Source organism: Chiloscyllium plagiosum, chromosome 10, assembly GCF_004010195.1.
Source record: "Chiloscyllium plagiosum isolate BGI_BamShark_2017 chromosome 10, ASM401019v2, whole genome shotgun sequence".
Taxonomy (NCBI): Eukaryota; Metazoa; Chordata; class Chondrichthyes; order Orectolobiformes; family Hemiscylliidae; genus Chiloscyllium; species Chiloscyllium plagiosum.
The window spans coordinates 79,424,196-79,441,535 of NC_057719.1; the positions used below are offsets into that span (position 1 = coordinate 79,424,196).

The 17,340-nt window shown below is 45.0% G+C and overlaps 2 protein-coding genes across 16 annotated transcripts in view; one reads left to right on the top strand and one right to left on the bottom strand.

Moving 5' to 3' along the window:
* LOC122553810 (pleckstrin homology domain-containing family G member 3) overlaps positions 1–15,727 on the top strand; it is a 195,418-nt gene extending 179,691 nt beyond the window's left edge. For 13 of the 15 annotated variants that reach the window (XM_043698173.1, XM_043698160.1, XM_043698162.1 and 10 more), the window contains 4 exons: positions 1,157–1,405; positions 6,088–6,204; positions 10,803–12,594; positions 14,366–15,727. In XM_043698173.1, the coding sequence (XP_043554108.1) occupies positions 1,157–1,405; positions 6,088–6,204; positions 10,803–12,594; positions 14,366–15,513 (3,306 nt within the window). In that variant the 3' untranslated portion in view covers positions 15,514–15,727. The remainder of the gene's footprint in view (positions 1–1,156; positions 1,406–6,087; positions 6,205–10,802; positions 12,595–14,365) is intronic. The other 2 variants (XM_043698161.1, XM_043698174.1) reach the window with 2 other exon arrangements.
* srp14 (signal recognition particle 14) overlaps positions 1–17,340 on the bottom strand; it is a 62,078-nt gene that overhangs the window by 23,183 nt on the left and 21,555 nt on the right. The gene's annotated exons all lie outside the window — the stretch shown is intronic.

A 17,340-nucleotide genomic window follows, 5' to 3' on the forward strand; every position in this document is an offset into this window, starting at 1 on the left:
ATGAATACTTCCCATCAACCACCACCCTCTGTCTTCTTTCAGCTAGCCAGTTTCTGATCCAAACTGCTACATCACCCTCAATCCCATGCCTCAGTATTTTGTGCCATAGTCCACCGTGGGGAACCTTATCAAATGCCTTACTGAAATCCACATCAACCACTTTATCCTCATCCACCTGTTTGGTCACCTTCTCAAAGAAGGCAGCTAGGGAGGGTTAATAAGGCAAGGAACTAGACCATGAATGGCAGGACCCTGGAAAGCACCAGCTCGGAGAGATCTTGGTGTGCATATTCACAAATCCCTGAAGGGAGCTGGGCAGGTAGGTAAGGTTGTTAAGAAGGTATATAGAATCCTCACCTTTATTACCCAAGGCAAAGATGTCAAGAGAAGCCAATTATGCTGGAACTGTTTACAATGGTGGAGTATTGAGCGCGGCTCTGGTCACCACTTTATTGGAAAGGATGTCATTTGATCTGAGTTTTGAGGAAAAATTAGATGGGCTAGCGTTGTTTCACCTGGTTGCCAAGGTTGAGATGGAGACCTGGTAGAGGTATATAAGATTATGAGAGACATCGGTTGGATAGGGAGGCACTTTTTGCATTAAAGGAGGTGTCAATAACCAGAGGGTCTAGACTTAAGGCAAGAGGTGGAAGGCTAATCGAGGAGTTGAGAAAAAAAAAAATTCACTTAGAGGGTGGTGGGAGTTGGATCTTATTGCCTGAAATGATGGTTGAGCCAGAAACTTTAGTAAAATTTACTCTGTATTTAAGTATTCACCTGCATTGCTATAGCCTCCAAGGCTGTCGTCCAAGAACCGGGAGCGGGGATTATGGAAGTCAGATCTTTTGAGATGGCTGTCTTTCTGTACTGTAGATGACTGAGGTTACGCTGCTTTGAACGTTTGAGATCAAATCCATGCAACCTTCTGTCCAGTAAACCTGTTTTCCTACTTTCAACTAATTTTAGGTGGCCACAATTGAACCCAACACAGGTAGGAATTCTTATGATATAACCAGAGCTGAGCTGCATGGGAGGAATTGCTAATAATCTGTGATCGATGGTCATTGTTGGAAGTGGTCAGTGAGTGCTTGTAAGTTGTAGAATGCCTTAATGAACCTTTGGCCCAATGACTAAACCATTTGATCCCTTCAAACAGCACGCAGGCAGCGATGGAGAGCTTCTGGGCAATAAGGATTCCTTGAATTCATTGACGGGTGTCAGTTCTCTTGGATCTAGTACGAATGAGCCTGAGGGTGAGAGGGATGACATTGAGGACAACCTGGCTCATAGCAAAGATTCCTTGGAGCTCCAGAATGCAAGTGACTCCGAGGAAACGGCGAGAGGTACAGAGATTGTCCAAGAAGGCATGGAGCCGGAAGAGGAATTAATGATAGAGGGCGACCAGGTAGCCGACTTTGCCAGTTCACTGCTGGCTGCCATCTCCTGTTGGCACTATAGAGCCAGGGCTTTGCTTTCTGCTAAGTTCTCCATGGTGAGCGCCTCTATTTCCGTCTTTCTTTTCTCTGTCCACCTTCCGCATGGAATGAGCTTGGCCGCTTGCTCTGCTGGTTTGAACCGGCTTGAAGTGGCTGCACCACTAACTTTTAACACCTGCCTGTTATATCTGACGCTGCTGTCCCAGCATGCTCTGCGGCTCAGATTGCCTTGATGAGGAACACGCTGGATCGTTGGGCAGAATTGCATGCCACTGCCTAGGTACCTTGATCAATACTCAACACTAACATGAAGTCAAGACACCATTAACCAATGAACTACTGATTCAGTTGACTTGGACATGTGATGTTGCTTCTTTGGGGTTGCTGGCTTATTTTGAAAACGGATTTCTATCCAATCAATCATGTTCACCAGGAAAGGCAAGTCCTCTCACATTTGGCTTTCAACTCAATGTTTCGTAAGGGGCTGAGGAGTTACAAAACAACTCTCTTCCACCTAGTTTAGAGACCACCTAGACCTTTCTCTCTGCTGGCACAAGTGGAATCTCCATTTTGGTCAATATTTGGCTATAATTTGGCATTAATGTGAGTCAGAGTCTTAAGTCAGAGAGACCCACCGGGGTGGCCCTAGTGGAGAATCAAAATAGCACCCTGTGTAATAAGTGCCCCCTTTGAAGGGTTAAGGAACATTGTTGGCTGTTTTTGCTTTGAATGTAACTTGTGTTGTACCTGACTTAGACAATGCTTGATGGGAGCTCTATCTGTCACTTAACACCTGTTGTGCCAAGGGGTGTTAATAGATCAGCGTAGAAGGAAGCCTACTTTATAGTTAGCCTGCCACTGCCCTGAATGCTTTTGTTAGAAAGTATTAGAGGGAGCTTTTCTATCAATCTGGACTGGAAGTGAAATGATATGCCAGAGGTTAAAAGCAGGCTGTACTGCCTCTCCCTTAGCAAGAAATGCTGCTTGGAAATACTTGCCCAAATAACCTGGACGTTCTTAATGTTTACATTGGATATCATAAAACATAGCAGCAGTAGTAGGCCACTCAGCCCATCCCAGTCTGCTCTGCCATTCAATGAGGTCATGGCTGATCTCCTAAACCTCAACTTCACTTTCCTGCTTTTCCTCTAAACCTTTGATTCCCTGACTGATTAAAAGTCTGTCTATCTTATCACTGAATATACTTAATTACCCAGCCTCTACAGCCCTCGGTTGTAAAGAATTCCACAGATTCACTCCCATCTGAGAGAAGAAATTCCTCCCTCATCTCTGTCTTAACTGGGCGACCCAAAGTATAACTTCCATCCCATACAGTGGCATTCCTTAGATTAATAATTCCAGCATCTCATCATACATTGTTGTGCTGGTTGGAAAATGAATCTTTTCAGATAAGACTGAGAGAAATTACTTGATGTTGAAAGTTTTGGATTTCAAATCATAGCTTTCTGGAACGGTGCTCTAGTTATCTGATGGATTGATAATAGTGTTAAATAACGAAGCTCAAAAGTTGTTTTCGTGTGCTTATCTGTGTGAGGGATGTTAGTGATGAAGAATGGAATATTGTTTTGACTCTGGAAACCACACATTAGCATCAGGCAGAGTCTAGTTGGACTAAAGGTAACAGGTTCCTTCTCATGTCTCAATAGTTTAAATGAACTCTCCCACCCAAAAAAAGCTTCCAATGTATCATTTCCAACTCACTTGACTGGCGTGTTACTGTTTTAGCCTCTAACCTGCAGCTTGAAATTCCTAATGTACTGCCAAATTTGTGGATAGGAAGATGGGAGTGGAGTTATGCTATAGCCCACACCAAGTAGGTTAGTGACTGCCTGTTTGGTTTAGAAAAACCAGCTCTGGCCTATCAATCTGGACTGAAGAAGAAACAACATTCCAGAGGTTAAATGTAGACTGTACTGCCTCTCCCTTAGCAAGAAAAGCTATTTGGAAATATTTAGAAGTGCCATGACCAGAAGCAGGCCATCATTTCATGTTAATCATCCTAACCATGTTTACCTACCCTCTTCACACATCATTCCATCCATATTTGTCCAATCAAATCTTGAACGTTAACATAGTTTCTGACTTGATCACAGACACTGAAAGAGAATTCCAGTCATGATTCTCTGCTGTAACAACATTTCTCTTTCCCTTTTTTTTTTTAAATTCTGTTTCGTTTTAAATTCTTGACTACTGAAACTTGACTATCTGGCCTGTCCCATTCTTTCATACTTTTAATTCTTTGATCATATCTTTCGTAATGGGATCATGACAAAATCCCTTCAAGTCTGTCTTCACTTTTGTGTTTCCTCATACTAGATGGCATTCTAGTTAATCTACGTTGTACCCTCTTTCTGACTATTTATTATGTTTCCTCTAATGTGGAGCCCAATATTGCACATCGTATTCTGAGATTTACTATAGTTTCAACTTGCCTATTAAATTCTATATATTTTACGATTTAAAACACAAAACTCCATCAGCATTTTCTGTAGATTTATATACCTCATGAAAGGCATCAGTAAGCCAGATGGGTTTTACAACAATCCTGCAGTTTCATGAATGAGAGAGTAATTTATTCCACATTTAATTAATTTATTCGATGCTGATTTATTAGCTGCAGTGTTGAGTTTCTGGAGCAGGAGTTCTAGCCTCTCGATTACTAGTCCAGTAACACTGAGTATATGAAGTACAGGGACAGGAGCAATATGTTACCCTGTTCCTTTCAAATGACCAACGCTCTAATGACTTCTCATGTGGAATTTGCTTATTTTTTGCCCTTTGCAATATCTATGCAAATGCGTCCCACTCGATCCCGAGGCCAATTTCTTCATCTGCCTCACTTCAACTTATTGATTCTTCACCTTTCTTAGTGTTCTAGTTTTTTCACTGACCTTTTACTATTTTGTTAAATTATAAACCTAGTCATAGCAGATTTAGTTAATAGGTTTCGTTATTTATTTCAAATTTTTACTTCTAAGGGCTGTTGATTGGTTAATTTTGCATCCTCTCATTCCACCCCCCCCCAGTATGAAACTTCACCAATCACAGATTTGCTGCAGATCAAAGCAAAGCCATTCAGCCCATCGACTCTCCAAATGAACATATCGCCTCCTGCCATTCTCCCATCAGCTCTCCATTGCCTTTCACATTTTTCCTTTTCAGATAACTGTCTGATTTCCTCTTGGATACTTCTATTGAACCCGCCTCCTCCACACTGTCAGGCAGTGCAGTCCAGATCTTGACCACTCACTGTGTGAAGAGCTTTTCCTCCTATCACCTTTTGCTTCTTTCACCAGTCACTTTGAAAACAAGCAGGCATTGATTTAATCGTTTCCTCTGTCAAGACCCCTCTTGGTTTTGAATATCTCTATTAGATCTCTTTCAGCCTTTCCTTCTCTGAAGAAAACACTCTGAACTGCTATCTTATTCTGAAAATGCAATCGCTGAAATCATTCTCCTGAATCTTTTCTGCGCATTCTCTCCAATGCCTTCGTACCATTCCAAAAGGCGTTCTAAAATTGAATGCAGTGCTCCAGTTGAGGCTAAACTAGTGTCCTGTACAAGTTCAACATAACCTCCTCTCTAATACTCTATGCCCCTATTAATAAAGCCTAAGATACCGTATGCTTTATTATCCATGCTCTCAACTTCTCCTGCTACCTTCAATGGCTAATGCACGTATGCTCCTCTGCTCCTAAAGCAGTCCCTTAGATTGCACCCTTTATATCATCTGTCCATGTTCTCCCTGCCAAAATAAATCCCAAATTCTGTGTTTGTCCTATGGCTTTACTCGTTCTATAACCAGCTCTCTCCCTCATCAAGGGCGGCATGTGGCTCAGTGGTTAGCACTGCAGCCTCACAGCACCAGGGTCCCAGGTTCAATTCTAACCTTGGATGACTGTGTGGAGTTTGCACATTCTCTCCGTGTCTGCATAGGTTTCCTCCGAGTGCTCCGGTTTCTTCCCACAGTCCAAAAATGTGCAAGGTGAATTGGCCATGCTAAATTGTCCATAATATTAGGTGCATTAGTCAGAGGGAAATGGGCCTGGGTGGGTTACTCTTCAGAGGGTCGGTGTGGACTGGTTGGGCCAAAGGGCCTGTTTCCACACTGTAGGGAATCTAATCTCTAATCTAAACAGATGTGCAAATCTGATGGCCATTAGAAGGCACTATAAGGGAAACCAAATATGCTTGCTCCCTGACAATGCCTCAGACAGGTGAAACCAGTCCAGGAGGTCATGAAGTCCAAGTGTTATTTATAAAGATGCTTGCCTTCTAAATGATGTTATTCCTAGCCCGGCCGAGTTACTGGTAATCCTGCTGGAATCTCATTTAAACAGCATGTGCATGTTTCACGGTGCTAACCCAAAGCTGTTAATCTATAACCTGCTTTTAACAGGACAACCTAATTGTTGGATTTAGTTTGGCAATATCAGTTGGGGAACACAACCAATATTACAGGAAGGGGCTCGGGCTAAGACTCACCAGCGATGCAGCTCACCCAGTCTTTGGGATTCTGGGAGGGGGTGAAGGTGGGAAGGAGGAAAGGGAAGGGGCTAGGCATTTGTAACTGCCTTGGTTTATTACCCACAGTTTCTTGTTTGTCTCACATGGTGTCCTTCTCCACTAGACTGAAGATCCTGTTGAACTACAGGATGTCAAAGGATGCAAGCGGCAGAACAGTCAGCCCTCTGGAAATCCAGAGAAGCGCAGGGGCTGGGACAGTGATTCCAATGTCTCTGAAGAGGTATGTACATTAAAGTTGAGAAAAATCACCGGTGTCCACTGTTCAGAAAGAAAGAACTTGTTAATAGTTGTGTGTCAGTGAGGCATTCAGGTTATTATATATTAACTGGGAACTAACTTTGCTGTCACAGATATAAATGGATTGAAAGGAATGTTTTGATTTGATCTGATTTATTAATGTCACATGTAGCTAGGTAGAGTGAAGAGTTTTTCTGATCTGCAGTACTGGCAGATCATACCATACAAAATGCATTAGGTAATAGAACAGAGCGAGGAATACAGTGTTACTGCTGCAGAGAAGGTGCACAAAGATCGAGATAAGTATTAAATTTAAAATTTGAAAGGTCCATTCAGAAGTCTAATAACAGTGGGGAAGAAGCTGTTCTTGAATCTATTGGTACGTGTGTTTAAGCTTTTGTACCCTCTGCCCGATGGAAGAGATGATAACCGGGGTGGGAGGGGTCTTTGATTATGTTGGATGCCTTTAAGGCAATGAGAAGTATAGATGGAGTCATTGGATGGAAAGTTGGCTTTTGTGATGGACTGGGCTGATGGAAGGGGTTACACTGTGTTTTCTCTATAAATAAAGGCTTGGGGGTGTATCAAGACAAGGGATTCAGTGGTCTATCCTTCACTACTTAGCTCTCTAGTTTCTAATAAGTCCCTTTTCACAACCTCTGCATGCTGATCTCTACGAGACCAGTATTTCTTCCAAGAGTGACCAGCTGGGCAGGTCACTGCAGTGTTTGCTGCACTTGGGTGTAGTGCATGAGGTGATGCCCCCTAGCGAGGATTGGGGCATGATTTTGATGAGAACTGAGCACCTTGTCAAAACAAGCCTCTTTCTCATCCTTTTTTAGATTGCACCTTTTCAACAATTTCAGGACTTCTTTGCCAGTCTAACACAATGTTAAGAAATGAGATGGCCAATTTCTGCACAGCAAGATTCCACAGTAACAATATGTTGATGAACGATTCATCTGTTTTAGCTATACCAGGGATGAACACCAGCAGGACACCCTTTCTTCAAACAGTGCCAAGGGATGTTTTCCATCTACCTGTGAGGGCTTGATGGTTTAACATTTTGCCCAAAAGACAATGCAGCATTCCTTCAGCCTGGAAGAATCAGATGGATTTCTGTCACAGAGTCATTTATGCTACAGAAGGAAGCCATTTGGCTTGCTGTGTTGACGCCAGTCAGTCCCAATCTCCATCCCCATTACTCTGCAAGTTTACTTCCTTTGAGTGTGGATCCCAGTTTGTTTAGAAATTATTGTTTCTACTTCCACCACTCTCTTCGGAAACAAGCTCCCAGATCATTAACATTCACCGGGAGCAACGTTCCCCTGCATCTCTTGCCCAAAACACTAAATCTGCATCTTTCAGCCCTCATACCATTGGCTGTAACTTTTGTTTTTGTCCACATCCTATAAACACTTCATAATTTTTTACTCTTCTGTCAAATTCCCCTCCACTTCCTTTGGTCCTATGAGAACAACCCTAGTTTTTTTAACCTAATCTTGTAATTAAAATCTCCTAACACTGGGACGATTCTGGTAAATCTCCACTGTACCCTGTTAAGAACCCAGTGATCCTGCATAAAATGTGGTGTGGTGACAAGGGCTAGATGTAATACGCTAGGTGACCACAGCTTTATGTGGTTTTGGCTAAACAACTCTGCTTCTGTACTCAATGCCTTCATTGATTAATGATTCGGAGATGCCGGTGTTGGACTGGGGTGTACAAAGTTAAAAATCACACAACACCAGGTTATAGTCCAACAGGTTTAATTGGAAGTACACTAGCTTTCGGAGCGACGCTCCTTCATCAGGTGATTGCATCTCACTCCTGCCTGCTTATTCTGCTGGTCTATCTATGGCATGTTGCAGGCAATTCATATTGTCCTCGCTGTTTGCCATTTCTGCAAGTGTGATATCTTGGCATACTTTGAATTCTACTTTGCATTTGAAGTTCCAGATCATTCACGCACAGCAAAACAAGAATCAGTGATTGTTGCACTACTCCATGGGGAACACCTTTGCCTCCCATCCTCCAGTCTGGAAAATAACCATTTACCATGATTTGCTGCTTTCCATCCTGAAACCAACTGTTTTAACCAGTTGGATCCTGACTCTCCTATTCCTTGATTTTAGTTAACCACCCTTTCATGTGTTTTATCAAATGATTTCCTAAAATCCACATAGACTACATTCACTGCGTGGTAAAAACAATGACTGCAGCTCCTGGAAACCAGATTCTGGATCAGTGGTGCTGGAAGAGCACAGCAATTCAGGCAGCATCCGACGAGCAGCAAAATCGACGTTTCGGGCAAAAGCCCTTCATCAGGAATAAAGCTTTATTCCTGATGAAGGGCTTCTACATTCACTGCGTTCCCATTATCCAACCTCTGTTATTTCGTGAAAAAAAAATGCATTCATTTAGTAAAACACAATCTGTCTTTTACAAATCCTCCTTAATTATCCAAAATTCTCCAAGTGAGTTTGATTTTCACCTGATTATTGTTTCTAAACCTTTGCCTATTGTTGCCACTAAATGAACCAGCCAGTGGTTTCTCAGACTTAGCAGATGACTTATCTACCCTAGACACAACCAACCCATCCAATAATAACAATCTCTCAATCTTCACCCTGTCCAATGATTCTGCAAACTCCACTTTCACTGATATTTTGTTAGATTTCTCTTGCTTATTAAACAGAAATACAAAGAATTATCACCATCTTTGTCCTGATAAATAGAACATAGAACTGTACAGCATGGGAACAGGTACTTTGGTCCACGACACTGTGCTGAGTATGACACCAAATTAGACTAATCCCTTTTGCCTGCCCTTGGTCCATATCCCTCCCTTCCTTGCATATTCATGTGCTTATCTGAAAGCCCCTTATACACCTCTCCTGGAAGCACATTCCAGACTTCCAGCATATTCTGTGTAGAAAAAAAACATGCCCCTCACATCTTCTTTGAACTTTCCCCCTCTCAACTTAGATACATGCCTCCTAGTATTGGACATTTCAACTCTGGGGAAAAGGACTCTGACCGCCATTCTATCTTATTCACTCAGTCCTGTTTCCCTGCTCTTTCCCCATAGTTCTGAAATGATCCCTCTCCAATTATTTATCCAGTTCCCCACTTTGAATCTGTTTCCACCATGTTCAGGCAGGGCAATGTAGATCACTATAACTACTTGGGGTGGTAAGCTACTTCTTCTCATTTCACCTTTGGTGCTTTTGCCGATTATCCTAAATCTGTTTCCTCTGGTTAGTGATCAGTATCGCCTCTAAATGTCCTTCATACCGAGTGGGCTACAAACCCCTTTGTGAGCATCTCCTTTGCCCATGTGGAGCGGCCTGATTATTTCAGCGTGTCGTACATTCCAAGCTGTGTGGTTACCTATGCACCAACTCAGGGAGAAAATTGGTCTTTTCCCATTGGTCCCATTTCACTGCCACCTCTGGTTTCAATCAACCGCTGCTGAGCAGTTGATACTACACTTCTATTCGAACATATCCCAACCTACTTATCTTCCTGTTGGTCATATTATCTCGCTGTCACTCGCTCACTCCACACATTCTAACCTATCACTTCTCACACCTCCATTTAGCCTCTCTGTTTGACTTCCACACTCTCATATCCTACTTGATTCCTCCGATTACTACTTCCATTCTATCTCTCCTCACGTTTGTCCCAACCATTTCTCTTCACACATCCTACATCTGGACTGTACACTCTCCTTTCCTGATCACTTACATGAGATTAGGTGAAATCCAAAAGCAGTATAGAGGAGGCAGTCGGTCTGATTTGGTGTCATACTCGGCGCAGTGTCGTGGGCCAAAGGGCCTGTTCCCATGCTGTACTGTTCTATGTCCTATTTATCAGTACAAAGCTGGTGATAGTTCTTAGTATTTCTGCTTAATAAGGAAGAGAAGTCAAAGAAAATATCAGTGAAAGTGGAGATTGTAGAAGCATTGGACAGGGTGAAGATTGTGAGAGTTAGTACCGGATGGATTGGTTGTGTTTAGGGTAGATAGCATCCGGGTTTGGGTCAGAAACAGCCTTAGGCACCCATTCATCTCGCCAAACAGTGAAATAAAACTCCTCCACTCTGCTCATCCACCATTGATTAATCTAGACAACTATCAATTAACCTCAGGCTGGTGTATATTGGCTGTGTCCCATGCATCATAACCCTGCCTTCCAGAAGTCATTAGGTGCTTGTTGAGACTAACTCTATCTTCACCTTTACTGCAGATGGTGTGTGTGTTTGTCTATGACAGCCTGTACCCACTGAATTTTGTGACCTTTAGTCACTGTGTTCTTCCACAGAGTCGCAGAGACAAAAATGGATGATGACGTAGTGTGTACATAGGGAGCGTGTGGGAGTAGGAGAATTAGTGCTAGTTTTATAGCCTCATCTCCAAGCCATAAACCTTCCTGAGTCCTGTACAGTGGAGGAGGGCTGGGTGAATCTATTTATATCTGCTGGTATCACTCACTCTCTCTTAAAAGGGACATTCTCCAATTATTAATGTGTAGTATTGACAACCTATTCAGCCTCTCCGTATTCTATTAACTTCTCAGGTTGCTTCTGATGTGGAACCAATATCCCTCCAACAGATGGTGACTGAAGCGTGCCGTTCTGCCCTAGAGGAAATCCAGTCTGACTCAGAGACGGCGTGCAGTACAGAGGAACCCAAGGGGGCAGATGAATCCACAGAGGATGCTGAGGTGGAAGGCAGTGATTCAGGGAGGGGTGTTGCAGAGTCCACCATGGAATACTCGTTCAGCGAGCCTGGCGAGGAGCCGAAGCACCTCAGCAGCGAAGACTCGACCGACGAGGACGAGCAGGAGCGCAGCTCACGCAGCATTCTCCCGCCATCGGTGCTGGGCCAGGCCAGCCTCATCGCCGGTCATGTCACCAACAGCCGATCGCGCCGCAACAGCTTGGCGGCGGACGACGGCCGCTCCCAAGGCTGCCCGACACCGAAGATAACAAGCAGACAAAGCAGCCTGGAGTGCGGGGACAAACTACCATGGAACAGCGGCGCCTTCAGCCCTAGCGACGACTCCCAAGGGAGCGTCTGTCAAGCCAACGTTGGCCAGGAGAAGCACCTCGACGAGCCTAAACCCAGCAGCCCGGAGGACGCGCCGGGAGAGGCAGACCGGAACATTCCGCGGAGAAGGGACTCCACCTTGTCCCGCCAGGACCGCCTGCTCATTGAGAAGATTAAGAGTTACTATGACAATGCGGAGCACGAGGATGCCAACTTCAGCATTAGACGGCGAGAGAGCCTGTCCTACATCCCGGCAGGCTTAGTCAGGAGCTCTGTCTCCAAGTTGAATAGCCAAAACAAGGAAGAGGACTTGCGAGAGGCCACGCTGAGGAGACGGTTGGCTGCTTCCAGTGGTGAGCCACTGCCCCACGGTTTGCTGAACCTTCCAGATCCCAAACCCCAACGAGGTTCCCGCTCCCCTTCTCCGGAATCGGAAGCCCAGCAGCCAGAGCACGACCATCCTGCGGAAGATGGTCTGCCTTTGGACTTCCCGAGGGAAACCGCCCCCATTTCCCAGGACCCAATCACCGATGGTGAATTCCAGTCATCTGCGGACATGGTCAAAGTCTGGGAAGAGATGGAAAGAGTAGCGGACGCTGCGGCAGAGCCTCGCGAGAGGACGGAGCAGAGAGACGAGACAATGCTGAGGCCCAAGGTCTGTGACCGTACCTCTGAGATGAGAGAAGCTGCACACCCTGCACAATGCCAAATAAAACAGCTCAGCAACGGCAGAATTATTTTTGGCCTTGATTTCAGCGAGCCATTGGTTATTGTGGAAGACAGTGACCTAAGTGCCATAAAGGAAGAGTCACCCCTTTCTTCTCCAGCTAGGTTCACTCATGAAAGTGGGTTACAAAGAAGGCCGAGTGGGGAATCTCAACGCAGTGACAGTAACCACGAGGGTGAAGTGCTGTCTGTCCTAACATCTGCTCCATTGGCTCAAGGACCGTTGTGCATCCAACCGGCCAAGTGCTCGGAGACCGAGAGCAAAACCTCACCACCGCAACCACCTGACACCAGCTCCAACCTAACTGTTAAGAGGCAGGACCATCCAGCGCAAGGCACCAGAGCAACCATAGCCCAGGCAGGCTCGAGGGTCGAGAGTGAAGAGTTACTGAGAGAGGTGACGGAGAAGGTGAAGACCAAGGTCTACCAACTGGCCAGGATATACAGTCAACGGATTAAGAATAACAAGCCAGTGGTCCGAAAGAGAGCCCAGTGCATAGAAGAGGAGCAATTGAGCAACAAGGCAGAAAGGGGGAGTGAACTGTCCAAGGTGCCTTATCTCCAGAAGGACAAAAAGGATAAGGTTGTTGGCGGTGGGTGCATTTCCATTATTTTCATGCTTACTGTCTGTAGACACCTCATGTCTGTTCATTTTATTAACACTAACAATTAAAATAGGATCTCTGCAGTAAATAGCAGTAAAATATGCATTTGCAAACAACAACTTATATAATAGACCGAGGGACCAAAACCTTGGCTAAAGAGAGAGATTTTGTAGTCGAATGTTTAGGGATGGTATTCCAGAGCTTAGCTCGAGGCAGTTGAAGACTGCTGCCAATGTTTGAGTGATGGAAATTGGAGGAGGCTAGAGGATTGTGTGGCTGGAATTGTTTAGAGATGGGGTGATTTGTTTTTTATTCATTCATGGGAGGTGGGCATAGTTGACTAAGCCAGCACTTAGTGCCCAACCTAATTGACTGGAGGGGAATTGAGACCACATTGCTGTGGGTCTGGAGTCACGTGTAGGCCAGACCATGTAAGGATGGTCCCGAAAGGACATTAGTGAACCTGATGGTTTTTTCTGACAATCGATAATGGCTTCATGGTGATCACGAGACTCTTCAATCCAGATTAGTTTGTGAATTCAGATTTCACCATTCTCCCTGCTCGGGTTTGACCCCTGAACTTTACCTGGATTATTGTCTCATGGTAATACTATGAAGCCAACAGGTTTGAGAACACGAAGTGATTTGAACACCCTAATGAGGATTTTAAAATTAAGGCACTGCTGAGCCGAGCTGATGTAGACCAGTGAGCACTGGGTGAACAAGACTTGGGAAGTAGAGTTGTGGCTGAGTAAACTAAAGTCCATCCATCTGTTGAATATGGACTCCATCAGTTCTAGCAGCTGTACCTTCACCTACTTCTCTGGATCACCTTCCTAAGCTATGCCACCTCACTACTACCATCTCCTTCTATTAGACACGCCTTAAAACCTGCTTCTACCAATTGTGTGTGAGCATGCATTGGAACCCATACAATTCAAGGATATCTGAAATCTCGCCAATCTGGCAAGGGTCAGTCATTTGCAGTAGAATAATTTTGTCCACATTATCAACTATACAAAAATGTCAGAAGGTGTGTAATAGTCAGCTGGCTAATTGATCCTACCTGGACTATTGTTGCTGGACTTGTCAAGGGTGGCTCAGTGTTTAGCACTGCTGCCTTACAGCGTCAAGGTCCTGGGTTCAATTCCACCCCGGGCGACTGTCTGTGCAGAGCTAGCACATTCTCTCTGTGTCTGTGTGGGTTTCCTCCAGGCGCTCCGGTTGCCCCTCACAGTCCAAAGGCGTGTAGGTTAGGTGGATTGGCTGTGCTAAATTGCAAGTAGTGTGCAAGCTAGGTGGGTTAGCCATGGGAAATGCAGGCTTACAAGGATAAGGTAGGGGGGTGGGTCTGGGTGTGATGCTCTTCAGATGGTCAGTGTGAAGAGCCCAATGGCCTCCTTCCACACTAGAGGGATTCTATGTCCTCCTTTCCTCATCTCCCCTAGACCTTTTCAAGTGTCTGTGTTCAGATTATTGAACCCTCCTTCGAGTATAAACAGCTTCTACTTATTTAATCTATTAAAAACACTTTTATAATTTTGAAACATCTCTATTACAGTTCCCCTCCCCTCTCCCAGGTCCAATCCCATCATCTTGAGCATTTCCACTAATTGAAATCCCACATCATGGTAAATCCCCACTACGCCTTCTCTGAAAACCATTCAGTACATGGAAGCTTAGGATTTTGAAGAAGTCAGTGGTTTGTGAGCAAAAACGTATCCTTTTTACTAACTTGCTTCTCTTTCCACTCCCCCAGCAGATCAATCAAAGATGGCAATGTCTCTGCCATTCTATGAACATGTCATTATTCAGGAGCAAGTGCCATTGGCACCGTTGATGGAGGAGCCCAATGCCCTGCCTCTGAGCAAGGACTCGCAATCACCCCTTGCATCTTCCAGCAGGATCCCATCCCCTCGACGTTCTGTCGTCAGCCCGAACTTAACATCCCCAGTGAGGTCCCATTCTAGGAGCCCCCTGAGCCCGACTGAAATGGAAACCTTCCTGTGGCCCGACGTTCGGGAACTCTGCTCCAAGTATGCCGCCGTGGACGCTCAGTTTGCGAGAAATTCTATGCAGAGGCCAGCCGGAGCGAGCCCTGTGAGGATGGCTGAGAGTGGCCACCCCAAAATGAGCCGAGTTGCCAAGAGTATGTCCATGCCCAATGGGATGATGGAAGGCAGACTGTCCCACACCGGTTCTTCGGAACGAGAGGACAAGTCCAAAGCTGGCCACTGCCAATCCGGTGCAAAATCTCAGCCGCCGAGGGTAACTTCCAGCATGGGGGCCAGGAAACAGTTGCATTCTGACTCTTCCATCCAGTACCTTATACAGGCGACCCCTGAAGGTTCTTTCAGGAACCACACGGCCCGCTCGAGGACTGCGTCTTCGGACTGCAGGTGCACTGAGCACAGTTCCAGTTCGGATTGTAAGCACTGTCACTTTATGAGAGACGCTGAAGGCGCTCATTACGTTTCCTCAGAGTTTACCCTGCAAGACCAGCAGGTCGTCGTCATGGAGAAATTGTCATGCGATGGGGACGATCTGAGCAGTCATAGGAACGAGCAGACCGTGAAAGAGAGGAGCGGCAGCGGAGAGGGCTACGTCCAGATCAGGTCTCCAACATCGCACGAGAAGATCTCCATCCGGGCAGTGGTGGAAAGGTGCAGGGCCTACCATGAGTCAGAGGAGTATAAGATCAGGCAAGAGAGTGAAGCAAAGAGCTGGAGGCCAGGAACTACCAAGACTCGAGCTTCTGTGGGAGCTGAGAAGGAAGTCTCCTCGAACAAACAACAGGCAGAACCCAGAAAGGAGATGAGCCAGCTCCACAGGAGGACAGACCTGGGCCAACATGGCCTGGTGAAGAACCTGAGAGACAAGTTTCAGAGCCTGAGTTCGGCCAGGTAAACTCGCACTGGCTTTGTTCTCAAATGCTTCTTAGCTATCAAACCACTGTACCCGGTCAAATGGATGTAAAAAATTATTCAAGGTTGGTATTTTGTTTTTGGAGAAGGGGCCCAGAACTTTCACTGAAATGTCTAGAACCTGAAACTAGTAACTGGTGTCTCAGTGCTTAGCCAGTTTATTTATCAAACCTCAATAAATTTATAATTGAACTGATCTTCATTTTGTGCCCACTGATGTTAATTTAAGTTAAGCTGTCTCTTTAAATTGCTACATTCCCTTTTCTGGCTATTTCAGTCCACACAATGACCATCCATTCAAATTTGAGACACCTCTATGAATATGTGACCCTCCATCTGTATGCTGATCAACTTCTGTTCTTCCAGAAAGGGGTTTTCTATTTTCCCACTTCTCCATGTTTTTAAGAATCCAGTTTCCTCCGGTACCTCACTGTTCCCTACTACTTTAAACTCTCCTGACCTGCAAGTCTCCGCGATGTCTGTTTTCCTTTGCATGCCTCTTGCGCAACTTTGGAGTTAATCACTTCACAATTGGAAACTGTGCCTTCAACTCTGGAATTCCTGTCCCTAAGCCTTTTTGCCTTTTCCTCTTTTTAAGACACCCATTAAAACCCTAACTCTCTAACCAAGCTTTTGATCTCCTGTCCTAATATATCTTTGTGTACAGTGCCAAATTATGTTTGATAACCCCATTGAGAAAAGTTGAGAGTTGTGGAATGTTTTACAATGTTACAAGTGCTGCATAAATGCATGTTGTTGACTTGTAGTATTCAGTGCCCTGTGAACTCATTGATTAGGCTGCTTGAGTAGCCCTCCCTGAGGTTGCTGTACTGTGCAAAGTGTTCAGCTTGGATGCCTCACTCTGTGTTGGCTTAGCTGATCTCAAGCGTGGATGTTTTAACTGGTTTCAGTACGGTCCAAGCTTTGGAGAATACAGACTAGCTTAGGATTTCTGCCCAGTTTGGACAGCAAAGGCAGGTTATAAACTGAGGGTAGGGATCACCCCAAATTGTGCTGGCCTCACTGTCAAATAGCTAGACCTGACTACATCGCTACTTCAGTTCAGGCCATCTCTTTCCCATGTCCCAATATAGCCTTACGGTTGAGGAGAGAAACTGGGCTGGGTTAATAATTAAGGGATATTTATCCAAGCAATTTAAAGTTGGCGGGGGAAGAAAAGACAGGCCTTGCATTTAAATTGGTTTGTTGACACCTACTGGAGGCTTACAGTCAACCAGTTTTTATTATCATTCCAGTCAGCTGTAATTGTGAGAAAAAAAGCAGGATCCCACATCCAGCAACATGATAATGATCAGATAATCATGAAGCTGATTGATTTATATTCACCAAGACACCAGGGAGAACCCACTTTCCTTGAATAATGATGTTAGATCTTCCAAGGCCACAGAGGGTAGACTGAAGCACAATATTTCTTAAGTACAACATCTCTGACAATGTGCCACTCTCTCAGGTTGCATTGGGAGAGACTGTCTGCATTTTGCGGTCCAGCCTCTGGAGTGGGATTTGATCCAATGACTAGGGGTAAGAGTGCTACTGAGCCACAGCCGATACCTACAAAGTTTGGAAATGCCAAGGTTTTTCAGTCCGGTTCTACATCTGATGTGACTGTAAGTTGGTGGGGCCTGGTGGTCACCTGTTGAGGCTCTCAGGTGTGAGCACTGGAGGTTGCCTGGCACTATATTGTGGCAACATGTGTAGATTGTATGAGACTACTAGCTTCAATCTCACTGTCCCTCTTACTGTCCTGGAGAACCTGTATGAAAGATTCAGATGTTTGGTTGTCACTTGA